This window comes from Molothrus ater, chromosome 1, assembly GCF_012460135.2.
Source record: "Molothrus ater isolate BHLD 08-10-18 breed brown headed cowbird chromosome 1, BPBGC_Mater_1.1, whole genome shotgun sequence".
Classification (NCBI taxonomy): Eukaryota; Metazoa; Chordata; class Aves; order Passeriformes; family Icteridae; genus Molothrus; species Molothrus ater.
The window spans coordinates 153,074,761-153,101,612 of NC_050478.2; the positions used below are offsets into that span (position 1 = coordinate 153,074,761).

General features: G+C 64.1%; 1 protein-coding gene across 1 annotated transcript in view; it reads left to right on the forward strand.

The window, feature by feature from the left end:
* Window positions 1-26,852, forward strand: part of PLEC (plectin) — a 113,828-nt gene that overhangs the window by 42,026 nt on the left and 44,950 nt on the right. Inside the window, exons 19-35 of the mRNA XM_036404409.2 lie at window positions 560-655; window positions 733-858; window positions 1,432-1,584; window positions 2,341-2,495; window positions 2,569-2,695; window positions 2,774-2,957; window positions 3,620-3,777; window positions 5,666-5,844; window positions 6,903-7,041; window positions 7,128-7,484; window positions 8,511-8,594; window positions 8,698-8,802; window positions 8,975-9,073; window positions 11,429-14,809; window positions 15,337-21,657; window positions 22,041-22,307; window positions 22,832-22,972. Coding sequence (XP_036260302.1) covers window positions 560-655; window positions 733-858; window positions 1,432-1,584; window positions 2,341-2,495; window positions 2,569-2,695; window positions 2,774-2,957; window positions 3,620-3,777; window positions 5,666-5,844; window positions 6,903-7,041; window positions 7,128-7,484; window positions 8,511-8,594; window positions 8,698-8,802; window positions 8,975-9,073; window positions 11,429-14,809; window positions 15,337-21,657; window positions 22,041-22,307; window positions 22,832-22,972 — 12,072 coding nt within the window. The remainder of the gene's footprint in view (window positions 1-559; window positions 656-732; window positions 859-1,431; window positions 1,585-2,340; window positions 2,496-2,568; window positions 2,696-2,773; window positions 2,958-3,619; window positions 3,778-5,665; window positions 5,845-6,902; window positions 7,042-7,127; window positions 7,485-8,510; window positions 8,595-8,697; window positions 8,803-8,974; window positions 9,074-11,428; window positions 14,810-15,336; window positions 21,658-22,040; window positions 22,308-22,831; window positions 22,973-26,852) is intronic.

The following is a 26,852-nucleotide window of genomic DNA, read 5'->3' on the forward strand; positions in this document are numbered from 1 at the left end:
TGGGTGCAGGTCAGGTGTGGATGCTGGTGAGGGTGCAGGTGTGGCTGCAGGCCCCTGTAGTGGTGCAGGTGAGGGTGCAGGTATGGGTGCAGGGCAGGTGTGGGTGCAGGTGAGGGTGCAGGTGTGGCTGCAGGCCCCTGTAGCGGTGCAGGTGTGGCTGCAGGCCCCTGTAGCGGTGCAGGTGAGGGTGCAGGTGAGGCTGCAGGCCCCTGTAGCGGTGCAGGTGAGGGTGCAGGTGAGGCTGCAGGCCCCTGTAGCGGTGCAGGTGAGGGTGCAGGTATGGGTGCAGGGCAGGTGTGGGTGCAGGTGAGGGTGCAGGTGTGGCTGCAGGCCCCCGTAGCGGTGCAGGTGAGGGTGCAGGTGTGGCTGCAGGCCCCCGTAGCGGTGCAGGTGAGGGTGCAGGTGTGGCTGCAGGCCCCTGTAGCGGTGCAGGTGAGGGTGCAGGTATGGGTGCGGGGCAGGTGTGGGTGCAGGTGAGGGTGCAGGTGTGGGTGCAGGCCCCTGTAGCAGTGCAGGTGCCCTCGGTGCCAGCCCCGGTGTCCCCCCCTGCTCCCCCCAGGCGTTCCTGGCAGCGCTGCAGACCCAGTGGAGCTGGATGCTCCAGCTCTGCTGCTGCATCGAGACCCACCTGAAGGAGAACACCAACTACTTCCAGGTACGGGGTGGTGCCAGGGCGGGGCTGGGAGCGGGAGGGAAGGTGTGACCCCCAAAGCTGACCCTTGGCCCCCCCAGTTCTTCACCGAGGTGCGGGAGGCCGAGGAGCTGCTGCGCAAGACGGAGGAGACGATGCGGCGCAAGTTCAGCTGCGACCGCGGCACCACAGCCACGCGCCTCGAGGACCTGCTGCAGGACCTGGCGGTGAGGGCACCCCCGAGACCCCCAGGGGGACCCCCAGACTCCGGGGGGACCCCCACAGTGACCCCCAGGGTGGCCCTGCCCACATCTGCAGGGTGACCCTGCTGCATGACCTCGTAGCGAGGGCAGGTGGGAGCTCAGGGGGCTGCTCGAGTGGAGCCCCCCAAGATCCTCAGGGTGACCCCAGCCCCATGGCAAGCCCAGGCTCACCCCACGTGTGGGGTGACCCCAGCCCCTGGTGACTCTGAGGTGGCAGCTCCCCAAAATCAGCGTCCCACAGCAGCCCCTGGGGTGTCCAGCTGCAGAGTGCTGGGGTGCCCACCCCACTGCAGCCCCTGGGGTGACCCCAACATGTCCATTGCTGCAACAGATTGGGGTGACCCCCCTGCCTCATATTCCTGACTCCTCCTCCAACTCCTGAGACCCCCCCCAAATCCCAAGAGCTCCCAAAACCTTTGAGACCTCCTGATATTTCTGAGCTCTCTCAAAAAAGCTGGTACCTCCCTAAGATTCTGATGCCCCCTCAACGCCATGGGGCACCCCAAATCCTGAGGTGTCCCAAACGTGCCCCCACAGGAGCAGAAGGAGCAGCTGGCGGAGCTGGGGGCGCAGCTGGGGGCTCTGTCCCGCCGTGCCAGGACCATCGTGCAGCTGAAGCCACGCAGCCCCTCGACACCCCTGCAGGGCCGGCCCCCCATCCAGGCTGTCTGCGACTACAAGCAAATGGAGGTGAGGGGGACACGAGGCTGGGATTGGGGTTGGTCCCCCTGGGGAGGCCGTGGGGGGATGTGGGGGGGACGTGGTGGGTCCAGCATCCCGGTCTGGTGCTGCCCCAGCCCCATGGGGGGACACAGGAGAACCCCCTCTCATGGTATGGCACCACCCCGGGGGACAAGGGGACACATGGGGGGCCTCCCACCCTTCTCTCACTCTGCCCCAGCCCCATGGGGGGACACAGGAGAACCCCCCCTCATGGTATGGCACCACCCTGGGGGACAAGGGGACACATGAGGGACCTCTTGCCCTTCTCTCACTCTGCCCCAGCCCCATGAAGGGACACAGGAGAACCCCCCCTCATGGTATGGCACCACTCTGGGGGACAAGGGGACACATGGGAGACCTCCCACCCTTCTCTCACTCTGCCCCAGCCCCGTGGGGGGGACACAGGAGAACCCCCCCTCATGGTATGGCACCACCCTGGGGGACAAGGGGACACATGGGAGACCTCCCACCCTTCTCTCATGCTGCCCCAGGCCCTTGGGGGGGACACAGGAGGACCCCCACCCACACTGAGACCACACCAGTCCCATAGGGAAATGTGGGGGCGCATTGGGGAATATCGGGGGGGACACTGGAGAATATCAGGGGGGACACTGGGGAATATCAGGGGGACACTGGGGAATATCAGCGGGGCACACTGGGGAATATGGAAGAGGCACAGATGGACACAAGGGCCACAGCCCACCCTGCCCCCCCGCCCCGCAGGTGACGGTGCACAAGAACGACACCTGTGCCCTGGTGAACCACGCGCAGCCGCAGCAGTGGCGGGTGCTGAGCGCCGCCGGCAGCGAGGCCGTCGTCCCCTCGGTCTGCTTCCTCCTGCCTCCCCCCAACAAGGAGGCTCTGGATGCCGTGCACAGGTGGGGACGGTGACCCTGCACCCCACCCGGGTGTCCCCCGCTGTGTCCCCCCTCTAACTCCACGTGCCCACAGGCTGGAGGCCACCCACCAGCAGCTGCTGGCGCTGTGGCAGCAGCTGCACCAGGACCTGCGCAGCCTCCGCGCCTGGCAGTACCTGACCCGGGACATCCAGCAGATCCACTCCTGGACGCACATCACGGTGAGTTCCTGGGGGTCCCGGAGCCACACAGGGGTCCCGGGGCTCCCAGCAGGGGCTGACAGGGCCGTGCCCCCCCAGTTCCGCACGCTGCCGGCCGAGGAGGTGCGCCAGGTGCTGTCCAGCCTGGAGAGGCACTACCAGGAGTTCCTGAGGGACAGCCAGGACTCGCAGAGCTTCCAGCCCGACGACCGGCTGCAGGTGGAGCGCGACTACAACGCCTGCACTCACAAGTACGAGCTGCTGCTGCGGAGCCAGGAAAAAGGTGGGTGTGCCCTCTCTGCCCCCTCTGGAAGGTGGCGGTGCCCAGGGTTTCCCCAGGTCCTTGGGGTGATCTGCAGGTCCTGGTGGTGTCCCTGGGGTGACCTGCAGGTCCTTGTGGTCCCTGGGGTATCGCCATAGTGCAGAGCTGCTCCAGTCTCCCCCCTCTCGCACTGGCTCCTGGGGTGTCCCCAGGGTGCTGAGCCATCTCTGCATCCTCCCCTTCCCACCATGGATCACCGTGTTGTCTGCACAGTCTGAGCCATCCCTGTGTCCCCTCTTCCTGCTGTGGGTTCCCACGGTGTCCCCATGGTGCTGAGCCATCTTGGTGTCACTGTGGGTCCCTGCGGTGTCCCCGTGGTTCTCAGCCATCCCCGTGTCCCCTCTCCCTGCTGTGGGTCCCCATGGTGCTGAGCCATCCCCATATCACCTCTCCCTACTGTGGGTCCCTGTGTTGTCCCCACAATCTGAGCCATCCAGGTGTCCCCTCTCCCTGATGTGGGTCCCCAGGTGTCCCCAGGGTCCTGAGCCATCCCCGTGTCCCCTCTCTCTACTATGGGTCCCCAGGGGGTCCCTGTGGTGCTGAGCCATCCCGGCGTCGCTGTCAGTCCCCGCGGTGTCCCCGTGGTGTCCCAGGGCACTGAGCCATCCCCGCTGTCCCCGCAGGAGAGCAGGACGAGTCTCTGTGCAAGAGCTACATCTCGCAGCTGAAGGACATCCGGCTGCAGCTGGAGAGCTGCGAGAGCCGCACCGTGCACCGCCTGCGCCTGCCCCTCAAGGCCGACCCGCTGCGCGAGTGCGCCCAGCGCCAGGCGGAGCAGCAGGTGTGGGACACGTGTGGGATGTGGGGACTGCCCATGGGGCCATCCCCCATGTGTGGGAGCCCAGGGGAACTGCCCCAGTGCATCCCTCAAATATGGGAGCTCAGGGAACTGCCCCAGGGCATCCCCCACGTGTGGGAGCCTGAGGGAACTGCCCCAGTGCATCCCCCGCGTGTGGGAGCCCAGGAACTGCCCCAGTGCATCCCCCACGTGTGGGAGCCTGAGGGAACTGCCCCAGTGCATCCCCCACATGTGGGAGCCTGGAGGAACTGCCCCAGTGCATCCCTCATGTGTGGGAGCCTGAGGGAACTGCCCCAGTGCATCCCCCACATGTGGGAGCCCAGGAACTGCCCCAGGGCATCCCTCAAATATGGGAGCTCAGGGAACTGCCCCAGGGCATCCCTCAAATATGGGAGCCCAGGGGAACTGCCCCAGTGCATCCCTCAAATATGGGAGCCCAGGAACTGCCCCAATGCATCCCCCACATGTGGGAGCCCAGGAACTGCCCCAGTGCATCCCCCACATGTGGGAGCCCAGGGGAACTGCCCCAGTGCATCCCCCACATGTGGGAGCCCAGGAACTGCCCCAGTGCATCCCCCACGTGTGGGAGCCTGAGGGAACTGCCCCAGTGCATCCCCCACGTGTGGGAGCCTGAGGGAACTGCCCCAGTGCATCCCCCACATGTGGGAGCCCAGGAACTGCCCCAGTGCATCCCCCATGTGTGGGAGCCCAGGGGAACTGCCCCAGTGCATCCCCCACATGTGGGAGCTCAGGGAACTGCCCCAGAGCATCCCCCACGTGTGGGAGCCTGAGGGAACTGCCCCAGTGCATCCCCCACGTGTGGGAGCCTGAGGGAACTGCCCCAGTGCATCCGCCACGTGTGGGAGCCTGAGGGAACTGCCCCAGTGCATCCCCCACATGTGGGAGCCCAGGAACTGCCCCAGTGCATCCCCCATGTGTGGGAGCCTGAGGGAACTGCCCCAGTGCATCCCCCACGTGTGGGAGCCCAGGAACTGCCCCAGTGCATCCCCCACGTGTGGGAGCCCAGGGGAACTGCCCCAGTGCATCCCCCACGTGTGGGAGCCCAGGAACTGCCCCAGTGCATCCCCCACATGTGGGAGCCCAGGAATTGCCCCAGTGCATCCCCCACATGTGGGAGCCCAGGGAACTGCCCCAGTGCATCCCCCATGTGTGGGAGCCTGAGGGAACTGCCCCAGTGCATCCCCCACATGTGGGAGCCTGGAGGAACTGCCCCAGTGCATCCCCCACGTGTGGGAGCCCAGGGGAACTGCCCCAGTGTATCCCCCACGTGTGGGAGCCCAGGGAACTGCCCCAGTGCATCCCCCACATGTGGGAGCCCAGGAGAACTGCCCCAGTGCATCCCCCACGTGTGGGAGCCTGAGGAAACTGCCCCAGTGCATCCCCCACGTGTGGGAGCCCAGGGGAACTGCCCCAGTGCATCCCCCCAGGATCCTGAGGGTGACGCCTCCAGGGTGACCCCAGGGTGACCCCCGCCATGTGACACGCCTGTGACACGTGTAGTGTGCACAGATGGGCCTGGGGGAATGGTTTGGGTTGGAAAATCCCTCGGAGCCCATTGAGTCCACCCCAGGCCACCCCTGAGCGTGTCCCCAGGTGATCCACACGGCTGTAACATCTCCCCAGGGCTGGCGCTCTGGCCCTGCCCTGGGCAGCTGTGCCAGGCCTGGAGAGCCCCTCCAGGAGGAGTTTTTCCAATATCCCTCCTCAACCTCCCCTGTCCACCTGCACCTACGGGCTGCAGAGCCTTCCCCTGCTCTGCTCCTCCTGGGATCCAAGAAGGGGGGAGCATTTGGCCAAGAGTTGGCCCTGCCCTGCAGCCAGCAAGCACTGAGGGACTCTTTCCCTGCAGCAAACACACCTGGAGCTGGAGGGCATCCAGAAGAACCTGGCCAAAGTCAGCGAGAAGACGGAGCAGGTGCTGGCGCAGCCGGAGCAGGCGGGCTCAGCCCCTGTGCTGCGCTCCGAGCTGGAGGTCACCCTGCGCAAGATGGAGCAGGTGTACAGCCTGTCCAGCATCTACCTGGAGAAGTGAGTCAGCCCTGGCACCTGGAAACGAGCCTGGGCACTTGGGAGGCCGTGGGCAGTCTGGGGAGAGCCAGCATGCCTTTCCCTTTCTTTTCCTTCCCTCTTCTCTTCTTCCTTTTGTTTCTCTTTTCCCTTTTTTTTTCCCCTTTTTTCCATTTCCCCTTTTTTCCTTTTCCCTTTTCTTTCCTTTTCCTCTTTTTTTCTTCCTTTTCCCCATTTTATCTTTTTTCCCTTTTTCCCTTTTTCTCCTTTTCCCCTTTTTTTCCCTTTCCCCCTTTTTTCCTTTTCCCCTTTCCCTTCCCTCATGGGTCTGTGGCGCTGCTCTTGCTGGGCTGCCCGCTCCCATCCTGATCCCACCTGATCCATCCCGCTCGTGCTCCCGCCCCGCTCCCTGCTGATCCCGGCTCATCCCGATCCCGATTCCGGCTGATCCTGGCTAATCCATCCCGCCCCACTCCCGCTCCTGGCTGCTCCCGCCCCGCTCCCGGCTGATCCCGGCTGATCCCAATCCCTCTCCTGGCTGATGCCGCTCCGGCTCCCGGCTGATCCCGATCCTGATCCCGGCTGATCCCATCCCTCTCCCGGCTGATCCCGGCTGATCCCACTCCTGCTTCCGGCTGGTCCCGCTCCCACTCCCGGCTGATCCCACTCCCGGCTGATCCCGATCCCTCTCCCGGCTGATCCCGATCCCTCTCCCGGCTGATGCCGCTCCCGCTCCCGGCTGATCCTGCTCCCTCTCCCGGCTGATCCTGCTCCCGCTCCCGGCTGATCCCGTCCTGCTCCCGGCTGATCCCGCTCCCGTCTGATCCCGCTCCCGGCTGATCCCGTCCTGCTCCCGGCTGATCACGATCCCTCTCCCGGCTGATCCCGGCTGATCCCACTCCTGCTTCCGGCTGGTCCCGCTCCTGCTCCCGGCTGATCCCGCTCCCGCTCCCGTCTGATCCCGCTCCCGTCTGATCCCGGCTGATCCTGATCCCTCTCCTGGCTGATCCCGTCCCACTCCCGGCTGATCCCGATCCTGCTCCCGGCTGCTCCCGGCTGATGCCGCCCCTGTGCCGCAGGCTCAAGACCATCGGGCTGGTGATCCGGAGCACGCAGGGGGCTGAGGAGCTGCTCCGCAAGTACGAGGAGCAGCTGAAGGACGTGCAGGCAGTGCCGGCCGACCTGGCTGAGCTGGAGGCCAGCAAGGCTGAGCTTAAGGTACCGGGGGCTCTGGGGTGCCAAGGGGAGCTGGGGGTGGCCTGGGGACACCACAGCCGGCCCTGACCGGTGCCCGTCTGCCACAGCGGCTGCGGGCACAGGCCGAGGGGCACCAGCCCTTCTTCAGCACGCTGGAGACCGACCTGGGCAAGGCCAAGGACGTCAACGAGCGGATGGTGCGCGGCCACAGCGAGCGGGACGTGGACCTGGAGCGGTACCGGGAGCGGGTGCAGCAGCTGCTGGAGCGCTGGCAGGCTGTGCTGGGCCAGGCCGACCTGCGGCAGCGCGAGCTGGACCAGCTGGGCCGCCAGCTGGGCTACTACAGGCAGAGCTGCGACGCGCTGCGCCAGTGGATCCGCGACGCCCGGCAGCGCCAGGAGGCCATCCAGGCCGTGCCCATCACCGACAGCCAGGCCGTGCGCGAGCAGCTGCTGCAGGAGAAGGTAGGGCTGGCCTAGGGGGCAAGGCAGGGCTGCCCGTGGGGCAAGGTAGGGCCGGCCTAGGGGGGCAAGGTAGGGCTGGCCTAGGGGGCAAGGTAGGGCTGCCCATGGGGCAAGGTAGGGCTGGCCTAGGGGGCAAGGTAGGGCTGGCCTAGGGGGGCAAGGTAGGGCTGGCCTAGGGGGCAAGGTAGGGCTGGCCTAGGGGGGCAAGGTAGGGCTGGCCTAGGGGGCAAGGTAGGGCTGCCCATGGGGCAAGGTAGGGCTGGCCTAGGGGGGCAAGGTAGGGCTGGCCTAGGGGGCAAGGTAGGGCTGGCTGTGGGGCAAGGTAGGGCTGGCCTAGGGGGCAAGGTAGGGCTGGCTGTGGGGCAAGGCAGGGCTGGCCTAGGGGGGCAAGGTAGGGCTGGCTGTGGGGCAGGGGATACTCCTGGCCATCCCCAATGGGGCAAGGGGTACTCCTGGCCATCCCCAATGGGGCAAGGGGTACTCCTGGCCATCCCCAATGGGGTGAGGGGTGCTCCTGGCCATCCCCAGCAGGGTGAGGGGTTGTGCCTGGCCATCCCCAATGGGGCAAGGAGTGCTCCAGGGCATTCCACAGCAGGACAAGGGGCGATCTCAGCTATCCCTGGCCATGGTGTGGTGAGGGATTCCCCTGGCCATCCCCAGCAGAGTGCAGATCTGCCCATCTCTGTCTGTGGCAGAGTGAGGGGAGTGCGTGGCTGTCTCCAGCCATGGCACTTTGAGTGTTGCTCTTGGGCGGCTGCAGCAGGAGTGGGACCATCCCTGGCCATGGCACCTGGTGGGTGGGTGCTCTCAGCCATCCCCAGTGGGATGGGGGGTGCTCCTGACCATTTTTGGCTGTAGCGGGGTGAGGGGTGCTCCCGGCCATTCCCAGCCATGCAGGGCAAGGGGTACTCTTGGACATCCCTGGCCATGGCAGGGTGAGGTGTGCTCTTGGGTGGCCATGCTGGGGTGAGGTGTGCTCTCGGGTGGCTGTGGGGTGCCCGGGCTAACCCCCACATGTCTCCCCAGAAACTGCTGGAGGAGTGTGAGCAGCACAAGGAGAAGGTGGAGGAGTGCCAGCGCTATGCCAAGCAGTACATCGACGCCATCAAGGTGGGCCTGGGGGGCTGGGGAGGCAGCACAGTGTCCTGCAGGGGGTGGGCTCACAGCACCGTGGCCAGGGGTAGCAGAGCTTTGATCACTCTCTCCTCATCAGGACTATGAGCTGCAGCTGGTGAGCTTCAAGGCACAGGTGGAGCCGGTGGCATCGCCAGCCAAGAAGCCCAAAGTGCAGTCGGCATCTGACAGCATCATCCAGGAGGTGAGGGAGGGCTCTCACTGCCACTGGCCGGGGGTGTCCTGCAGCTCCTGGGGCGTGGCTGCTCACTGAAGGGGTGGATTTGGGGCTGTGGCACGTGGTTGTGCAGCCCCGTCATTGCCGGGGTACTGGTGGGCAAGCTCCCTTCTCTCGTGCTGACCCCCTGTCTCCACAGTACGTGGACCTGCGGACGCAGTACAGTGAGCTGACCACGCTCACCACCCAGTACATCAAGTTCATCACCGAGACACTGCGGCGGCTGGAGGACGAGGAGGTAGGGAGCAGTGCAGGGCGGCATGGCCAGCTGTGTGACCAAAAGGAGCGCAGTTCACGGGGTCCCTGGCCCCATCACTAACACCAGCCCACGGCCATGACTCCAGCCCTTTCACTGATGGCAGCTCACGTCCATGACTCTGGCCCCACCACTAACGCCAGCCTATGGCCGTCACTCCAGCCCCATCACTAACAGCAGCCCATGGCTGTGATTCCAACCCTGGCCCCATCACTAAGAGCAGCCCATGGCTGTGATTCCAGCCCCAGCCCCATCACTAACAGCAGCTCATGGCTGTGATTCCAACCCTGGCCCCATCACTAAGAGCAGCCCATGGCTGTGAATCCAGCCCTGGCCCCATCACTAACAGCATCCCATGGCTGTGATTCCAACCCTGGACCCATCACTAACAGCAGCTCATGGCTGTGACTCCAGCCCCAGCCCCATCACTAACACTGACCCATGGCTGTGATTCCAGCCCTGGCCCCATCACTAACACTGACCCATGGCTGTGGCTCCAGCCCCGTCACTAACACTGGCCCATGGCTGTGACTCCAGCCCTGGCCCCACTACTAATGCCAGTCCATGGCTGTGGCTCCAGCCCCAGCCCCATCACTAACAGCAGCCCATGGCTGTGGCTCCAGCCCCGTCACTAACACTGGCCCATGGCTGTGACTCCAGCCCTGGCCCCATCACTAACAGCAGCTCATGGCTGTGATTCCAGCCCCAGCCTCATCACTAACACTGGCCCATGGCTGTGAATCCAGCCCTGGCCCCATCACTAACACTGACCCATGGCTGTGGCTCCAGCCCCAGCCCCATCACTAACAGCAGCCCATGCTGTGACTCCAGCCCTGGCCCCATCACTAACAGCAGCCCATGGCTGTGGCTCCAGCCCTGGCCCCACTACTAACAGCAGCCCATGGCTGTGAATCCAGCCCCAGCCCCATCACTAACACTGGCCCATGGCTGTGGCTCCAGCCCCGTCACTAACACTGGCCCATGGCTGTGACTCCAGCCCTGGCCCCACTACTAATGCCAGCCCATGGCTGTGACTCCAGCCCCAGCCCCATCACTAACAGCAGCCCTTGGCTGTGATTCCAGCCCCAGCCCCATCACTAACACTGGCCCATGGCTGTGACTCCAGCCCTGGCCCCACCACTAACAGCAGCCCATGGTTGGGGCTCCTGACCCGTGACTAACACTGGCCCATGGCCATGACTCCAGTCCTATCACTAATACTGGCCCACGGCCCCTAACTCCTGCTCCCTGCTGGGTTCCTGGGAGCAAGGCTGCTGGCTCTGCGTACAGGGGGTCTCTGAGCCAAGCTGGCTCTGGGCACTGGGGGCTCTGGTGTGACTGTTGGTAGGAGGCACTTCCCAGATACACGTAGTGCAGTCAGCACCTGCCTGCGCATGCTGCTGTGCTGGGCGCTGGCCCGCGGGGTCTGGCGCAGGGTAACCTCTCTAACTCTTGGTTTCTGCCCTTGGAGCTGCTTTGCCAGTGCTTTTTCTTGGGGAATATTTGTGTTGGTGGGGATCTAATGGAGGGTAAAAAACCAGGATGACTCTGGCAGCCGTGCACCAGGTACTCACTCTGCGCATGCCCTCTCCCCGCGGCACCCTCTGCCTGCCCCACGGCTCACCCTCTCCTCCTCGCCCTCCTCTACATCTGTGCTGCTCTGGGACCAGGGGTCCAGTGTGGGGTCTGGCTCCCCTGCATGCACTGCCTGTGCCCGGGCCCTGCAGAACGTGCGGCTGCCTCGCTCACGGTGCATGTGGTGTGCCAGCTGCGTTGGCCCTTTGGCAGACCCTGCTCCCAGCTGCCTGGAGAGGGCTGGGAGGGTTTTGAACCAGCTGAACCACTCTCTCCTGTTGAGGCTTTCCCGGCAGGGAAGGCTCTGCCGGCACCGCCCTGGCACGGCTCCCCTCTCTTCTGCTCCCAGTGCTCCGGCCGTCTCTCTCCTTTCCCCACGGCAGGGGCTGTCTGTGCCAGCCCCCTTGCAGGGGGAGCCAGGGTGGTGATGTGCACGCTGCTCGCATCGTCTTCATCGCTTGGGCTCCGCTCGCTCTCTGTCCCTTCTCTCTGGAGCGTGGCTTCCTGCGCTGCTGTCTGGCTCCTGTTGCCTGTCTGCCTGTGCTGTCGTGTGTCCCCTGTTGTGCCACACATCTTCTGGAAGCTGGCGTCACCGGCTCGTGCGGTGGCCCAGGGGCCGAAGCCATTCCACGCGCATCTGCCACCCCTCCGCTGTCTCGGCAGTGTGCGGCTGGGCCAGCATCGATTCCACGGCGCGATCGCATCCCTTGTGATTTGTCTCTCTCTCCCCTCTCTGTCCCCTGCACCCTCTTTCCCCTCCAGAAAGCCGCCGAGAAGCTGAAAGAGGAGGAGAGGAAGCGGCTGGCGGAGGTGGAGGCGCAGCTGGAGAAGCAGCGGCAGCTGGCCGAGGCCCACGCCAAAGCCAAGGCACAGGCGGAGGCGGAGGCGCGGGAGCTGCAGCTCCGCATGCAGGAGGAGGTCACCCGGCGGGAGGTGGTGGCCGTGGATGCCGAGCAGCAGAAGCAGAACATCCAGCAGGAGCTGATGCAGCTGCGGCAGAACTCGGACCACCAGATCAAGTCCAAGGTGAAGCTGATTGAGGAGGCTGAGTACAACCGCAAGAAGGTGGAGGAGGAGATCCGCCTCATCCGCCTGCAGCTGGAGAGCACCGAGAAGCAGCGGGAGAGTGCAGAGACAGAGCTGCAGGAGCTGCGGGCACGTGCCGAAGATGCCGAGCGGCAGAAGCGGCAGGCACAGGAGGAGGCCGAGCGCCTGCGCCGGCAGGTGAAGGAGGAGAGCCAGAAGAAGCGGGAGGCGGAGGAGGAGCTGAAGCGCAAGGTGCAGGCCGAGCGCGAAGCGGCCCGGGAGAAGCAGAAGGCAGTGGCAGACCTGGAGCAGCTGCGGCTGCAGGCGGAGGAGGCTGAGCGACGCATGCGGCAGGCAGAGGCCGAGAAGGACCGGCAGATCCAGGTGGCCCAGGAGGTGGCCCAGCGCAGCGCTGAGGCCGAGCTGCAGAGCAAGAGGCTCTCTTTCGCCGAGAAGACGGCGCAGCTGGAGCTGTCGCTGCAGCAGGAGCACGATGTGGTGGCCCAACTGCAGGAGGAGGCCGAGCGGCTCAAGAGGCAGCAGCTGGAGGCCGAGCGCTCGCGGGAGGAGGCTGAGAAGGAGCTGGAGCGCTGGCGGCAGAAGGCCAACGAGGCGCTGCGCCTGCGTCTGCAGGCTGAAGAGGTGGCCCACAAGAAGTCACTGGCACAGGAGGAGGCCGAGAAGCAGAAGGAGGATGCTGAGCGCGAGGCCCGCAAACGTGCCAAGGCAGAGGAGGTGGCCGTGCGGCAGAAGGAGCTGGCGGAGGAAGAGCTGGAAAAGCAGCGGGAGCTGGCAGAGGGCACAGCCCAGCAGAAGCTGGCGGCGGAGCAGGAGCTGATCCGGCTGAAGGCAGAGATGGAGAACGGGGAGCAGCAGCGCCTGCTCCTGGAGGAAGAGCTCTCGCGGTTGAAGGGTGAGGTAAACGAGGCCATCCAGAGGAGGAAAGAGCTGGAGGAGGAGCTGGCCAAGCTGCGGGCAGAGATGGAGGTCCTGCTGGAGAGCAAGGCCAAGACAGAGGAGGAGTCGCGCTCCAGCAGTGAGAAGTCCAAGCAGCGGCTGGAGGCGGAGGCCAACAAGCTGCGGGAGCTGGCCGAGGAGGCCGCCCGCCTGCGCGCCCTCTCCGAGGAGGCCAAGCGGCAGCGGCAGCTGGCAGAGGACGAGGCCACCCGGCAACGGGCTGAGGCCGAGCGCATCCTGAAGGAGAAGCTGGCGGCCATCAATGAGGCCTCACGGCTGAAGGCGGAGGCGGAGATTGCGCTGAAGGAGAAGGAGGCGGAGAATGAGCGGCTGCGGCGGCTGGCGGAGGACGAGGCCTACCAGCGCAAGCTGCTGGAGGAGCAGGCGGCCCAACACAAGCAGGACATCGAGGAGAAGATTGCCCTGCTGAAGCGCTCCTCAGAGAGCGAGCTGGAGAGGCAGAAGGGGCTCGTGGAGGATACGCTGCGGCAGCGGCGGCAGGTGGAGGAGGAGATCCGCGCCCTCAAGGCCAGCTTCGAGAGGGCCTCAGCTGGCAAGAGCGAGCTGGAGCGGGAGCTGAACCGCATCCGTGGGGAGGCAGAGGAGGTGCAGCGCAGCCGGGAGCAGGCGGAGCGGGAGGCTGAGCGGCAGCGGGCGCTGGCGCTGGAGGAGGAGGGCCGCCGGCGTGAGGCCGAAGAGAAGGTGCAGGCCATCCTGGCGGCCGAGGAGGAGGCCGGGCGGCAGCGGCGGCTGGCCCTGGAGGAGGTGGAGCGGCTGCGGGCCATGGTGGAGGAGGCGCGGCGGCAGAAGGAACTGGCGGAGAAGGAGTCGGAGCGGCAGATCCAGCTGGCACGGGAGGCGGCGCAGAAGCGGATTGCAGCGGAGGAGAAGGCGCACCTGGCTGCTGTGCAGCAGAAGGAGCAGGAGCTGCTGCAGACGCGCCAGCAGGAGCAGAGCCTCCTGGACCGGCTGCGCGAGGAGGCTGAGCGGGCCCGGCGGGCGGCTGAGGAGGCTGAGTTTGCCCGTGGCAAGGCCGAGCAGGACGCCAGCTTGTCCCGGCAGCGCGTGGAGGAGGCTGAGCGGCTGAAGCAGCGGGCAGAGGAGGAGGCGCAGGCCAAGGCACAGGCGCAGGCGGACGCAGAGAAGCTGCGGAAGGAGGCCGAGCTGGAGGCAGCGAAACGGGCGCAGGCGGAGCAGGCAGCCCTGAGGCAGAAGCAGCTGGCCGACGCCGAGATGGAGAAGCACAAGAAGTTTGCCGAGCAGACACTGCGACAGAAGGCGCAGGTGGAGCAGGAGCTGACCAAGGTGAAGTTGCAGCTGGATGAGACAGACCACCAGAAGGGCATCCTGGATGAGGAGCTGCAGCGGCTGAAGGAGGAGGTGACAGACGCCGTCCGGCAGAAGGCCCAGGTGGAGGAGGAGCTCTTCAAGGTGCGGGTGCAGATGGAGGAGCTGGCCAAGCTGAAGAGCCGCATCGAGGAGGAGAACAAGGCGCTGATCCTCAAGGACAAGGACAACACGCAGAAGTTCCTGGCGGAGGAGGCAGAGAAGATGAAGCAGGTGGCAGAGGAGGTGGCCCGGCTGAGCGTGGAGGCGCAGGAGGCCGCCCGCATGCGGCAGCTGGCTGAGGACGACCTGGCGCAGCAGCGGGCCCTGGCAGAGAAGATGCTGAAGGAGAAGATGCAGGCAGTGCAGGAGGCCACGCGGCTGCGGGCCGAGGCTGAAATGCTGCAGAAGCAGAAGGATCTGGCGCAGGAACACGCCAAGAAGCTGCAGGAGGACAAGGAGCAGATGCAGCAGCGCCTGGCTGAGGAGACCGAGGGCTTCCAGAAGACGCTGGAGGCTGAGCGCCGGCGGCAGCTGGACATCACGGCTGAGGCTGAGCGCCTCAAGCTGCAAGTGGCGGAGATGAGCATGGCCCAGGCCAAGGCTGAGGAGGAAGCCAAGCGGTTCAAAAAGCAGGCGGAGGAGATCAGTGAGAGGCTGCATGAGACTGAGCTGGCCACACAGGAGAAGATGACGATGGTGCACACTCTGGAGATCCAGCGGCACCAGAGCGATGAGGATGCCGAAAAGCTGCGGAAGGCCATCGCTGACCTGGAGAAGGAGAAGGAGAAGCTGAAACAGGAGGCAGCGCTGCTGCAGCAGAAGGCAGAGGAGGTACTGGGCTGCGGGTCCCCCTTAGTGGTGGCGGTACACAGGGAGGCTGTCCCTCTTCCCAGCCAGCCCACACCATCCCTGGGCGGTCCCCAGGGACCATCACTGGGGATGGTGGGGCTGGACCCCCTGTGCAGGTCAGGGACGTGCGTAGAGTTGGAGGCGGTGGAGCAAAGCCCTCGGGCAGCGTCGGAGCAGGACCCCAAACCCCTGGAGCCATGGAGGTGGGATCCCCACCGCCTGGGCTGGCTCTTCCACCCCATGGCACGTCCTGCCGTGTTCCTCTCTGTGCCCAGCTCCCCGCCTGAGTGCTGGGGGTTCCCTTGTGTCCTTCCCCTGGTCATCCTGCCTCATGTTGTGTGTGGCTCCCTAACCCCAGCTCTGCTCCTTAGCTCTTACCTGTTGTAGAGAGTGTGTGGGTGACTGTGCCTCCGTGCCACCCCTGCCGCCCGTCCCCCTGCCTCAGCTCACCCTCAGTCCCCCACTGCCCTCCTGGGTGTCTGACTGCACTGTTCTCTCTCCCACCCCAGATGCAGGTGGCCCAGCAGGCTCAGCTCCGTCAGGAGACGCAGCTCCTGCAGCAGAGCTTCCTGACGGAGAAAGATGCCCTGCTGCAGAAGGAGAAGTTCATTGAGGAGGAGAAATCAAAGCTGGAGAAGCTCTTTAAGGATGAGGTGAACAAAGCCCAGAACCTGAAGGCAGAGCAGGAGCGGCAGCAGCGGGAGATGGAGCAGGAGAAGCAGCAGTTGAAAGCTATGTTAGAGGAAGCCAAGAAGCATCAGAAGGAAGCTGAGGAAAACGTTCGGCACAAGCAGGAGGAGCTACAGCAGCTGGAGAGACAGCGACAGCAGCAGGAGAAACTTCTGGAAGAAGAGAACCAGAAGCTGAGGGAGAGGCTCGAGCAGATGCAGGAGGAGTACAAGGCTGCCCTGGCCCAGAGACGGGAGATCATGATCCAGACAGATGACCTGCCTGGGGAGGCGGTTACGACAACGCAGCTGCTGGACGTCAAGGCTGTGCCCAATGGCCGGGATGCAATGGACGGCTTAGCCCAGAATGGGGAGCCGGAGTTCGCCTTTGACGGCATCCGGCAGAAGGTGTCAGCAGAGAAGCTGGCTGATGCCGGCATTCTGAGCAGGGAGAACTTGGACAAGTTGGCGAAGGGTGTTGTGAGTGTGGGCGAGCTCTCTCAGAGGGAGGATGTCAAGAAGTACCTGCAGGGCAAGAGCAGCATTGCCGGTTTGCTGATCAAACCCTCCAACCAGAAGATGAGCATCTACGAAGCCATGAAGAAGAAGCTGCTCAGCCCAGGCACAGCGCTGGTGCTCCTGGAGGCACAGGCTGCTTCTGGCTTCATCATTGACCCTGTGCGGAACGCAAGGCTCTCGGTGAACGAGGCGGTGCGAGAGGGGGTGATTGGGCCAGAGCTGCACAACAAGATGCTGTCGGCCGAGCGGGCTGTCACCGGCTATAAGGATCCGTACACAGGTGACAAGATCTCCCTGTTCCAGGCCATGCAGAAGGATCTGATCGTCAGGGACCACGGCATCCGCCTGCTCGAGGCCCAGATTGCCACTGGTGGCATCATCGATCCTGTCAACAGCCACCGCCTGCCCGTGGAAGCCGCCTACAAGCGTGGCTACTTCGATGAGGAGATGAATCAGGTCCTGTCTGACCCCACTGATGACACCAAGGGCTTCTTTGATCCCAACACTCAGGAGAACCTCACCTACCTGCAGCTCATGGAGCGGTGCGTGACTGACCCCGACACAGGGCTGTGCCTCCTGCCGCTCACTGACCAAGCAGCCAAAGCCAGGGAGCTGGTCTACACCGACAAGGAAGCCAAGGACGTCTTCAAGAAGGCCACAGTGACAGCACCGTTTGGCAAGTTCCAAGGGAAGACGATGACCATCTGGGAGCTCATCAACTCTGAATACTTCACTGAGGACCAAAGGCGGGACCTGATCCAGCAGTACAGGACTGGCAAGATCACAGTGGAGAAGATCATCAAGATCGTCATCACGGTTGTGGAGGAAAGTGAGAAAAAGAGCCAGATGTGCTTTGAGGGCCTGCGGGGCCCCGTGCCTGCTGCCGAGCTGCTGGAGAGCAAGATCATCAACAAGGACCTCTACAACCAGCTGCACCAGGGCAAGAAGTCCGTAAAGGACGTGGCGGAGATGGAGTCTGTACGGCAGTACCTGAAGGGCATGGATGCCATCGCTGGTGTCCTGGTGGAGTCTACGGGTCAGAAGCTCACCTTCTACGAGGCCCTGAAGAGAAACCTGCTGAGGCCAGAGGTTGCCCTGTCCCTGCTGGAGGCACAAGCTGCCACCGGCTACATCATTGACCCTGTGGGTAACAAGCTCTTCTCCGTGGACGAGGCAGTGAAGGCCGAGGTGGTGGGGCCGGAGTTCCACGAGAAGCTGCTGTCGGCAGAGAAGGCGGTCACTGGCTACAAGGATCCCTACACGGGTCAGACGGTTTCCCTCTACCAAGCACTCCAGAAGGGCCTCATCCCCAGCGACACTGGGCTCCGGCTGCTGGATGTCCAGCTTGCCACTGGCGGCATCATCGACCCCGTCAACAGCCACCGGCTCCCGCTTGAGGTCGCCTACAAGCGCGGCTACTTCGACCCAGAGATAAACAAGGCTCTGACTGAGTTCCAAGATGAAGCCAAGGCTTTCTACTGTCCCAACACCCAGGAACACCTCACCTATGCCCAGCTGCAGAAGAGCTGCCACCGCGACAAGCAGACTGGCCTGTGCCTGCTGCCCCTGTCCGACAAGGCAATCCAGTCACAGCAGGAGGAGGTCTACACCGACAGCCAAGCCAAGGAGTGCTTCGACAAAGCAACCATCGAGGTCCCAGTGGGCAGCATGAAGGGCCAGACAATGACCATCTGGGAACTGATCCACTCTGAATACTTCACAGAGGAGCACAGGCGGGAGCTGCTCCGACAGTACAAGACCGGCAAAGTGACAATCGAGAAGATCATCAAGATTGTGATCACCATCATCGAGGAGGCAGAGACCAAAAAGCAGGAGAAACTGACATTCAGTGGTCTGCGTGCTCCGGTGCCAGCCAGTGAGCTGCTGGAGTCCTGCATCATCAGCAAAACCCAATATGAGCAGCTGAAGGAAGGCAAGAAATCAGTGAAGGACCTCTCGGAGACAGATGCCGTGAGGAGATTCCTGCATGGCAGCGACTGCATTGCCGGTGTCTATGTGGAGGCCACCAAAGAAAAGCTGAACATCTATGAGGCCATGAGGAGGAACCTGCTGAGACCCAGCACTGCTGTGGTCCTCCTGGAGGCCCAGGCAGCCACTGGGTTCTTGATTGACCCTGTGAAGAACCGTAAACTGTACGTCAACGAGGCAGTGAAGGCTGGCATTGTCGGGCCTGAGCTGCACGAGAAGCTCCTGTCTGCTGAGAAGGCTGTCACGGGGTACAAGGATCCCTACTCGGGCGATACCATCTCCCTGTTCCAGGCCATGAAGAAAGGGCTGATTGTGAAGGACCACGGCATCCGTCTGCTCGAGGCCCAGATCGCCACCGGCGGCATTATCGACCCCGTGCACAGCCATCGCCTGCCCGTGGAGGTGGCCTACAAGCGTGGCTACTTCGACGAGGAGATGAACCGGACCCTCTCCGACCCCACTGATGACACCAAGGGCTTCTTCGACCCCAACACTCAGGAGAACCTCACCTATGTGCAGCTGAAGGAGAGGTGCATCGAGGATCCTGAGACAGGCCTGTACCTGCTGCCTCTGCGGGAGCCTGAGAAGCCAAAAGTGGTGGAAACCACTCACGTGTACACAGAAGCTGAGACACGGAAGGTGTTTGAGGAGACACAGGTGGACATCCCTGTGGGCAGCCGGGCAGGCTCCTCCATGTCACTCTGGGATGTCATGCACTCAGACCTGCTGCCCGAGGAGCAGCGTAAACATCTCATGGAGGAGTTCCAGTCGGGCCGCGTGTCCAAGGAGCGCATGATCATCATTATCATCGAGATCATCGAGAAGACTGAGATCATCCGGCAGCAGAATCTCACGTCCTATGACTACGTCCGGCGCCGCATCACAGCTGAGGACCTCTTCGAGGCCAAGATCATCACACAGGACATCTACAACCTACTGAAACAGGGCTCCAAAACCTTCCGGGAGCTGCTGGATGTGGAGACTGTCTGGAAGTACCTTTATGGGTCGGGCTGCGTGGCTGGCATCTACATCCCCTCCTCCAAGCAGACTCTCAGTGTCTACCAGGCGCTGAAGAAGGGGCTGATCAATTCTGAAGTGGCCCGCTCCCTCCTGGAGGCCCAGGCAGCCACCGGCTTCATGATTGACCCCACGAAGAACGAAATGCTGACTGTTGATGAGGCGGTCAGGAAGGGGGTGGTGGGGCCAGAGATCCACGACCGACTCCTGTCCGCAGAGAGGGCTGTGACCGGCTACAGAGACCCCTACAGTGAACAGAAGATTTCCCTCTTCCAGGCCATGAAGAAAGATCTCATTCCCAGTGAAGAGGCCCTCAAGCTCCTGGACGCCCAGATTGCCACCGGCGGCATAATTGACCCTCACTTGGGCTTCCACCTGCCCTTGGAGGTGGCTCTCCAGCGAGGCTTCATCAACAAGGAGACGTACGACATGCTGTCGGAGCCCAGCGAGGTGCGCAGCTACGTGGACCCCTCCACAGATGAGAAGCTCAGCTACACGCAGCTGCTGAGGCGGTGCCGCAAGGACGAGAACACCCGGCTCCTCCTGCTCCCGCTCTGCGACACACGGAAGCTCACCTTCCGGGGCCTGAGGAAGCAGATCACGGTGGAGGAGCTGGTCCTTTCGCAGGTGATGGACGAAGCCACAGCCCAGCGCCTCCAGGAGGGTCTCACCTCTGTTGAGGAAGTCTCTAAGAACCTGAAGAAGTTCCTGGAGGGCACCAGCTGCATCGCTGGCGTCTTTGTGGACTCCACAAAGGAGCGTCTGTCCATCTACCAGGCCATGAAGAAGGGGATCATCCGGCCTGGCACTGCCTTCGAGCTCCTGGAGGCACAGGCGGCCACGGGCTATGTGATTGACCCCATCAAGGGCCTCAAGCTGACAGTGGAGGAAGCCGTGCGCATGGGCATTGTGGGCCCCGAGTTCAAGGACAAGCTGCTCTCTGCTGAGCGGGCTGTCACTGGCTACCGGGACCCCTACACCGGAAAGCTCATCTCCCTCTTCCAGGCTATGAAGAAGGGTCTGATCCTGAAGGACCACGGGATCCGCCTGCTGGAGGCGCAGATCGCCACGGGAGGCATCATTGACCCTGAGGAGAGCCACCGCCTGCCTGTGGAGGTGGCCTACAAGAGGGGCCTCTTTGATGAGGAGATGAATGAGATCCTGCTGGACCCTAGTGACGACACCAAGGGCTTCTTCGACCCCAACACAGAGGAGAACCTCACCTACCTGCAGCTCATGGAGCGGTGCATCACGGACCCAGAGACCGGCCTGTGCCTCCTGCCTCTGAAGGAGAAGAAGCGGGAGAGGAAGACCTCCTCCAAGTCCTCCGTCCGCAAGCGCCGGGTGGTGATCGTTGACCCAGAGACAGGCAAGGAGATGTCCGTGTATGAAGCCTATCGCAAGGGCCTCATTGACCACCAGACTTACCTGGAGCTGTCAGAGCAGGAGTGCGAGTGGGAGGAGATCACCACCTCCTCCTCCGATGGCGTGGTGAAGTCAATGATCATCGACAGGCGCTCGGGGCGCCAGTATGACATCGACGATGCCATTGGCAAGGGTCTGATTGACCAGTCAGCCCTGGACCAGTACCGCTCGGGCACCCTCTCCATCACCGAGTTTGCTGACATGCTCTCTGGCAACATGGGTGGCTTCCGGTCGCGGTCGTCCTCGGTTGGATCCTCCTCCTCCTACACTGTCAGCCCAGCCCTGTCACGGACCCAGATCTCCATGTGGACTGACCCAACCGAAGAGACTGGGCCAGTGGCAGGCATCCTGGACACGGACACTCTGGAGAAGGTGTCCATCACGGAGGCGATGCGCCGCAACCTGGTGGACAACATCACAGGGCAGCGGCTGCTGGAAGCCCAGGCCTGCACCGGGGGCATCATCGACCCCAACACCGGTGACAAATGCACTGTTGCCGATGCGGTCACCAAGGGCCTGGTTGACAAGATCATGGTGGACCGCATCAACCTGGCGCAGAAGGCCTTCTACGGCTTTGAGGACCCGCGGACCAAGACGAAGATGTCGGCAGCGCAGGCCCTGAAGAAGGGCTGGCTGTACTACGAGGCCGGGCAGCGGTTCCTGGAGGTGCAGTACTTGACAGGGGGCCTGATCGAGCCCGATGCCCCAGGCCGTGTCTCCCTGGATGACGCGCTGCAGAAGGGCACCATTGACGCGCGGACTGCCCAGAAGCTGCGGGATGTCAACACCTATTCCAAGTACCTCACCTGCCCCAAGACCAAGCTCAAGATCTCCTACAAGGATGCCATGGACCGGAGCATGATCGAGGATGGGACTGGCCTGCGGCTGCTGGAGGCCTCCTCCCAATCCAGCAAGGGCTACTACAGCCCCTACAACATCAGCAGCGCTGGCTCCACCTCCGGATCACGCTCAGGCTCTCGCACCGGCTCCCGCTCAGGCTCCCGGCGTGGCAGTTTTGACGCCACTGGCTCCAGCTTCTCCATGACCTTCTCTTCCTCCTCCTACTCCTCCTCGAGTTTCGGGCGCAGATACACGGGGGGTACCCAGGGCACCGTGGAGGAGGCTGCCCTTGCCCTCGCCCTGGCTGCATCCAGAAGCTGCGGGTGGGAGGCGAGCAGGGAGTGCCCCGGGGTGTCTGGGCCCCTGCTCCGCGTGGCCTGAGACCTGCCAGCCCCCTGAGGCGCCGCCTCACCCGCTCCGCATGTGGCAACGCTGCTGGCTAATCACTAGTATTTTTTTTAATTTTGAACCTCCACTCTTCTCCCAAAGCAGTGCCTCAAGTTTAACCAAAAAGACAAGACTAATAAATTAATATATGCGAATGTGCTGACAGTGTTTGTATATTAAGAGACAAGAGAGAATACACACTACCCTCCCCACCCTGCGCCCCAGGAGCCGGACACCGTTCCTGCTCCTGGCCGTGCCAATCCCGCCGCTGCTCGCACACGGCGCGGCCGAGCCGGACACCAAGAAAACAGTTCCCTGTTTGGATCTAACCACTTAGCACTCTTTTGTAATTAACCTGCCGGCTTCAGCCCCTGCACCCCAAAGGAGGAGACTGCCTTGGCCCTGTGGTGCACCCCACTGCAACCAAAGTGCCAGAGGAGGACATCACCAGCTCCTCGGCACTGGACAGCCAGACACACCACACCAGCCCTGAAGCTGCTGCCTGGACCCCTTCCACGCGCCCTCAGTGCAGCGAGGAGGGGGCTCTGCACCCCGGCCCCCCGAGCTGCCCCATCTCCCTGCCTTGGCCTCCCGGCACGTCCCCACCACCACGCCGCAGAGCCGGTGCCCTGACCGTAAGTGCCGCGCTGGCGCTGCCCGGTGCTTCCGCGCCCTGCGGGGGGACCTGCCTCCGCTCGCCACTTCGCCCGCCGAGGGGCTTCGCTGCGTGCCCGCCTCCGCCAGCCCACCCGCTCACCCGTCCTCCGGGACGCGCCCGCCGCGGTCGGCCGGTCTGTCTGTCAGTCTCTCCGTGTATCTGGGAAGTGCTTCTGCTCGAGGTTGATTTCCTCACACTCATGTGGCTCCATGACCCATTGGCAGGTGTCTGCCAGGGCCTGCGCCCCAGCCTGGGTCTGCGCAGCTCCTGCCCCCAGAACCCCCCAGAGCCGTGGGGGTTTTCCTGACCCTCACAAAGGGTGTGAGGGCCATGGGACCCCTGCAGCACAGGGTGGGCCGTGGGATGCTGTAGCAGCCTGGCACACACTCACATTAGAAATAGGCAGATTTCTGTAAAAACAGCCTCCTTTTCGTTCTTCGCGGTAATTCCATCCCCCCGGTTCATCCCCATGCCGGCGCTAACGCGCTCTCTCTCTGGCAGACGTCTTTTTCCAGTCCCAACAAAGACCTCCCAGTGCCGCTGGGCGAGCTCCTGAGCTGGGTCTCCGACATCAGCAGGTCGTGGATGGGCTCGAGGGGAGCCCCGGAGGCGGCAGCTGCTCGGCCGTGCCCACCTGCGCAGGTAATGCCGACCTCCCCGGTCTGTCCCAGTCCCACAGCAGGTGCGCGGCGCTGACGGCCGGGCTTGGTGGCTTCATTTCATGGATTGTTCTCCCTGTCTCATCCCATCTTTTCTGTTCGCTTTGTTGTAGTGTGGCTGGATGTCCATACCACTTCCCCTCATCGCCGCCATGGAGCCCGTCCCCCGCCCTGAGGCCGGTGGGACCGCACCTGAGGACACAGGGACGTTCTCCCTCACCCTTTGCACTTGCCAGAGTCCCCTGACAGAGACTGGGGCCACGGTGCCCGAGCAGCCAATGGCCCAAGAAGCACCCGCAGGGTCACCCGGCCCCCACTCGCCCCACACACTCCCTCCTCCCTGGGGATGGCCTCCTGGTGTGGTGTCGGGCTCACTGCGGATCTCCAAAACATCTCCTCCTCCCCACCCGCTCTCATCTGCCACCTGTAAATCCTGTCATGTTACCCTCCGCCTCTGGTGTCATTATTGCTCTCATGACCCCATTCAGCTTTGCATGAGGTGCCCCTGCACGCAGCTCCAGGACAGTCCCCACTCCCGGGGCCCCCCACACCCCGGCCACCACTCATCGGGACACTGGGGGTCCATGGATTACCCAAACACATCTCTTTTTGGGGGCAAAACACTAAACTTGTACATACCCCGAAGTGTCTGTAAAAGGAGCAGTGTGGACCCAGGGCTCCCCTGCAAGGGCAGTAAAGGAGAATCCTCTGAAACCAGCCGGCAGCTCTGCGTGATCTGTTCACTCCCTGGCCTTGCCACCGTGGCCGTGGGCTCCCATTGCCTCCTGCAGCTTCGTGCCATGGGCTGTATGGGCTGCTGCAGGCCCATGGTGAAGTGTGTCAGGGTGCCAGGGGTCTGACCAGCTCCTGGGCCTGGGTGTACCCATGGTGCTGCCAGGCACAGAGCAGGGCCACGGGGTTGTCCCCAGAGCTGGTGGCACAGCTGACACTGCTGGGAGGTCCATGTGGGTGCAGCATTAGACCCCTGGTTTTGGGGAGTGGGTGCTGCTGGTTCTGTGGGGGCTTCTGAGCATTGCTTGTATGAGGACAGACTTGTCCCTTCATCAGTGGGGCTCTGGACTGGGCAGGGATGCTGTCCTCCATGGCACTGTTCCCATGTGTGCTGCTACCACTGCCAGTGCCATGGCCTCTGCCCGGTGTGGGCTGTGCTGTGGGTGCCCTCTTTGGGCAGCGGGGGCTGTTGGGGGTGGATGGCAGCAGTCAGCTGTGGGGCTGAGGGGCTCTGGGGGGATGTGATGGCCTGGCAACCACTGGTAGGACAGCAGCATTCAGAAGGGAAAGCCCAGCAAACCTGGAGATGTCAGTGCAGCCACTGGCACAGGTGGCTCGAGGGGTCTGTCCAGCCCAGTGAGGCAGGTGCAGCCCAGGCTGGGACTCCCTGAGCACAAGAGTCACCCCATGGCAGCGCTAGGAGCCCCAGGCACTGTGCCAGGAGTGCCAGAGCTGTCAGGACCTTGCAGGACCCCTTCAGCGTCCAGGGGCTGCTGGGGTCTCAACTGTGCCAGGGCCAGCCAAGCATGTCAGCAGCCCCGGGTGGGGCTGGCCAGGACAGATGGTGGTGGCTGGGCAGGACGTTAATTGCATTGTCCATCAGCAATTAACCGCAGCGTCCGTCTGTCCCCACCAGCAGTGGGATGAGGCCGTTAGGCACAACCGGGCCGGGGGGGGACTCAGGGGGGCTGCAGGCTGCTGCAGCCATTGGGGGGCTCAGGAAAGGCCCCAGAACAGCAAGACATTCCCACAAGCTGCTCAGAGCCCTGCCCCACCTCACTGGTCCCCCAGATATTCCTTGTGTCCCCCGGATGTTCCCTGCTCCCCCAGATATTCCTTGCTTACCTCCCAACTTCCTGACTCCTCCCCCAGGGTGAGTAACCTCTCCTAGAGCTCATGAGACCACCAAGAGCCCTCTGACCCATGGCCCAGTCCCATCTCATGGCCTGGCAGCCCTTCACACCCCCCCATCCCCAACACTGGTGGGTCCAACTCAGTTTCCCGGTGAGAAACGCCCCTGCTCCCAGGCCCAGCCGTGGGACTCACACCCATGTGCCGGGGGGGACCCTCTCCCCCAGACCCCTTCGGCCCCATGCCAGGGACCTTCCCTGGCGTGCCTCAGGCAGTGGGATCCCCTGCAGTGGCTGGCAAAGGAGGGTGAGGAGGGTGGAATGCCCCGAGATCCAGGCTCGGGGGTGAGCCAGCCTCTTCCCCCACCCAGCACCCTGTCCCCTGCCCACGGACACTCTTCATCATCTTGTGCTACTCCATGTCACCCTCCTGCCCCACCGATACCCCCTGTCCCTCCCACAGCCCCTTCAGCACCGAGCGCCGGCAGTGACCCGGCCAAAGCCAAACTCGTCACCATGGAGAACTCCACGATTTTCCCCATTTTAATGCCCTGCATGTCATCCCGCCCTGCTGCTGCGGAGGCTGGAGCTCACCCTCCCGCTCCCCCGAGTTAAACCATCCCTCAGAGCAGCGCTGGCACGGCAGGCACCGGGTGCCTCCCCGGCCGTGCAGGGGTCCCTCGCCCCCCGCCGGCGTTCGGGGCGTGAGCGGCAGCACCGCCCGGTCCTGGCCGTGCTCCGTCGGGCGGGACCCGTGGCCAGTCCCAAGCGTGGCCGTGGCCACCGGCTCGGCCCTGCTGGCACGGAGCAGCTGCCAGCTCGCTGTGCCCACCGCCCCGGGCGCTGCTGGCTCGGCCCCCGCCGCGCCGGGAACGCTCTGTTCAGCTTCTCCACAAAGGCCGGCCGGCCTCTCCCACGCCCCCCCCGAGCCGGGCCGCTGAACCTCCCCATGGCCAGCGACCCCAGACCCCCCCGGCCGTGCCGCTGAGGCTCGGAGCCCGGGTGCGCCGGCCAAGGGCGGCTGTGCCCCGTGTGAAGCGCTGCTGCTCCGTGCCCCTGTGCCGCTGCTGGCTGGAGCGGTGAATTCCCCGGTGGAGCGGGGATGGTGCTGCCCCAGGGCTGCCGCTCCGTGCCCCTGAGCCGGGGCCGCTGCTGCCCGGAGGGATGAATCCCCGGGTGGAGCGGCGATGGCCGCTCCGTGTCCCTGTGCCAGGGCCGCTGTTGGCTGGAGCGGTGAATTCCCCCGTCCCCGGTGCGAGCGGGGACGGTGCTGCCCCAGCGCTGCAGCCGCCACGTCCCGCCCGGCACCGGGCAGCCCCCGGGCACCAGGGCCAGTCGGACGCGGTGTTGCGGTGCGGGCAGCGCGGTGCGGGACCGGGAGCTGCTGCCAGGCAGCTCCAGAGCTGTTTGCTCCGGCTCTCACGGGCAGCCCGCGGTGTCCGGTGCCCGAGCCGGGGCTGGGGGCTGCTCTGGACCGGCCCCGCAGCGTGCCGGGGCAGGAGGCGGCTGTGGGACCCTCACAGGGATGGGGGCACCCCGTGTGTCCCAGCACCCGTTTGGGGTTTGCTGCTCCTCGCAGTCCCGTGTCTCTTGGCACGTCCCGACTGGAGCAGCCGGTGCAGCCGTGCTGGCACCGTGTCTGGGGCAGGCTGGCAGCGATCATCGGGGCTCCAGCCCCAGCCCCAGCAGCCCCGGCTGAGTTTGGGCTGGAAGAGCTTTTCCCAGTGCCCACCTGAGGCAGCATCCTCCACCTGCCTGGTTCCCTGTGCCCAACCCCTGGCAGCAGGGCTGGCACTGTCACACTGCAGTCCTGCCCTGGGATGGGGGCACACAGGATCAGGGACCACCGGCGTGGGGCAGGAGGGCTGTGGGACCACCTGTGACTGCACTGGAGCTGCCACAACCCCACGAGGCACGGTGGCCCCGGCTGTGCCATCCTGCTCCCGCCCTGCACCTGGCCCTGGCAGGGGGAAGCAGGGTGCTGCTGGTGGCTTTTCCAGC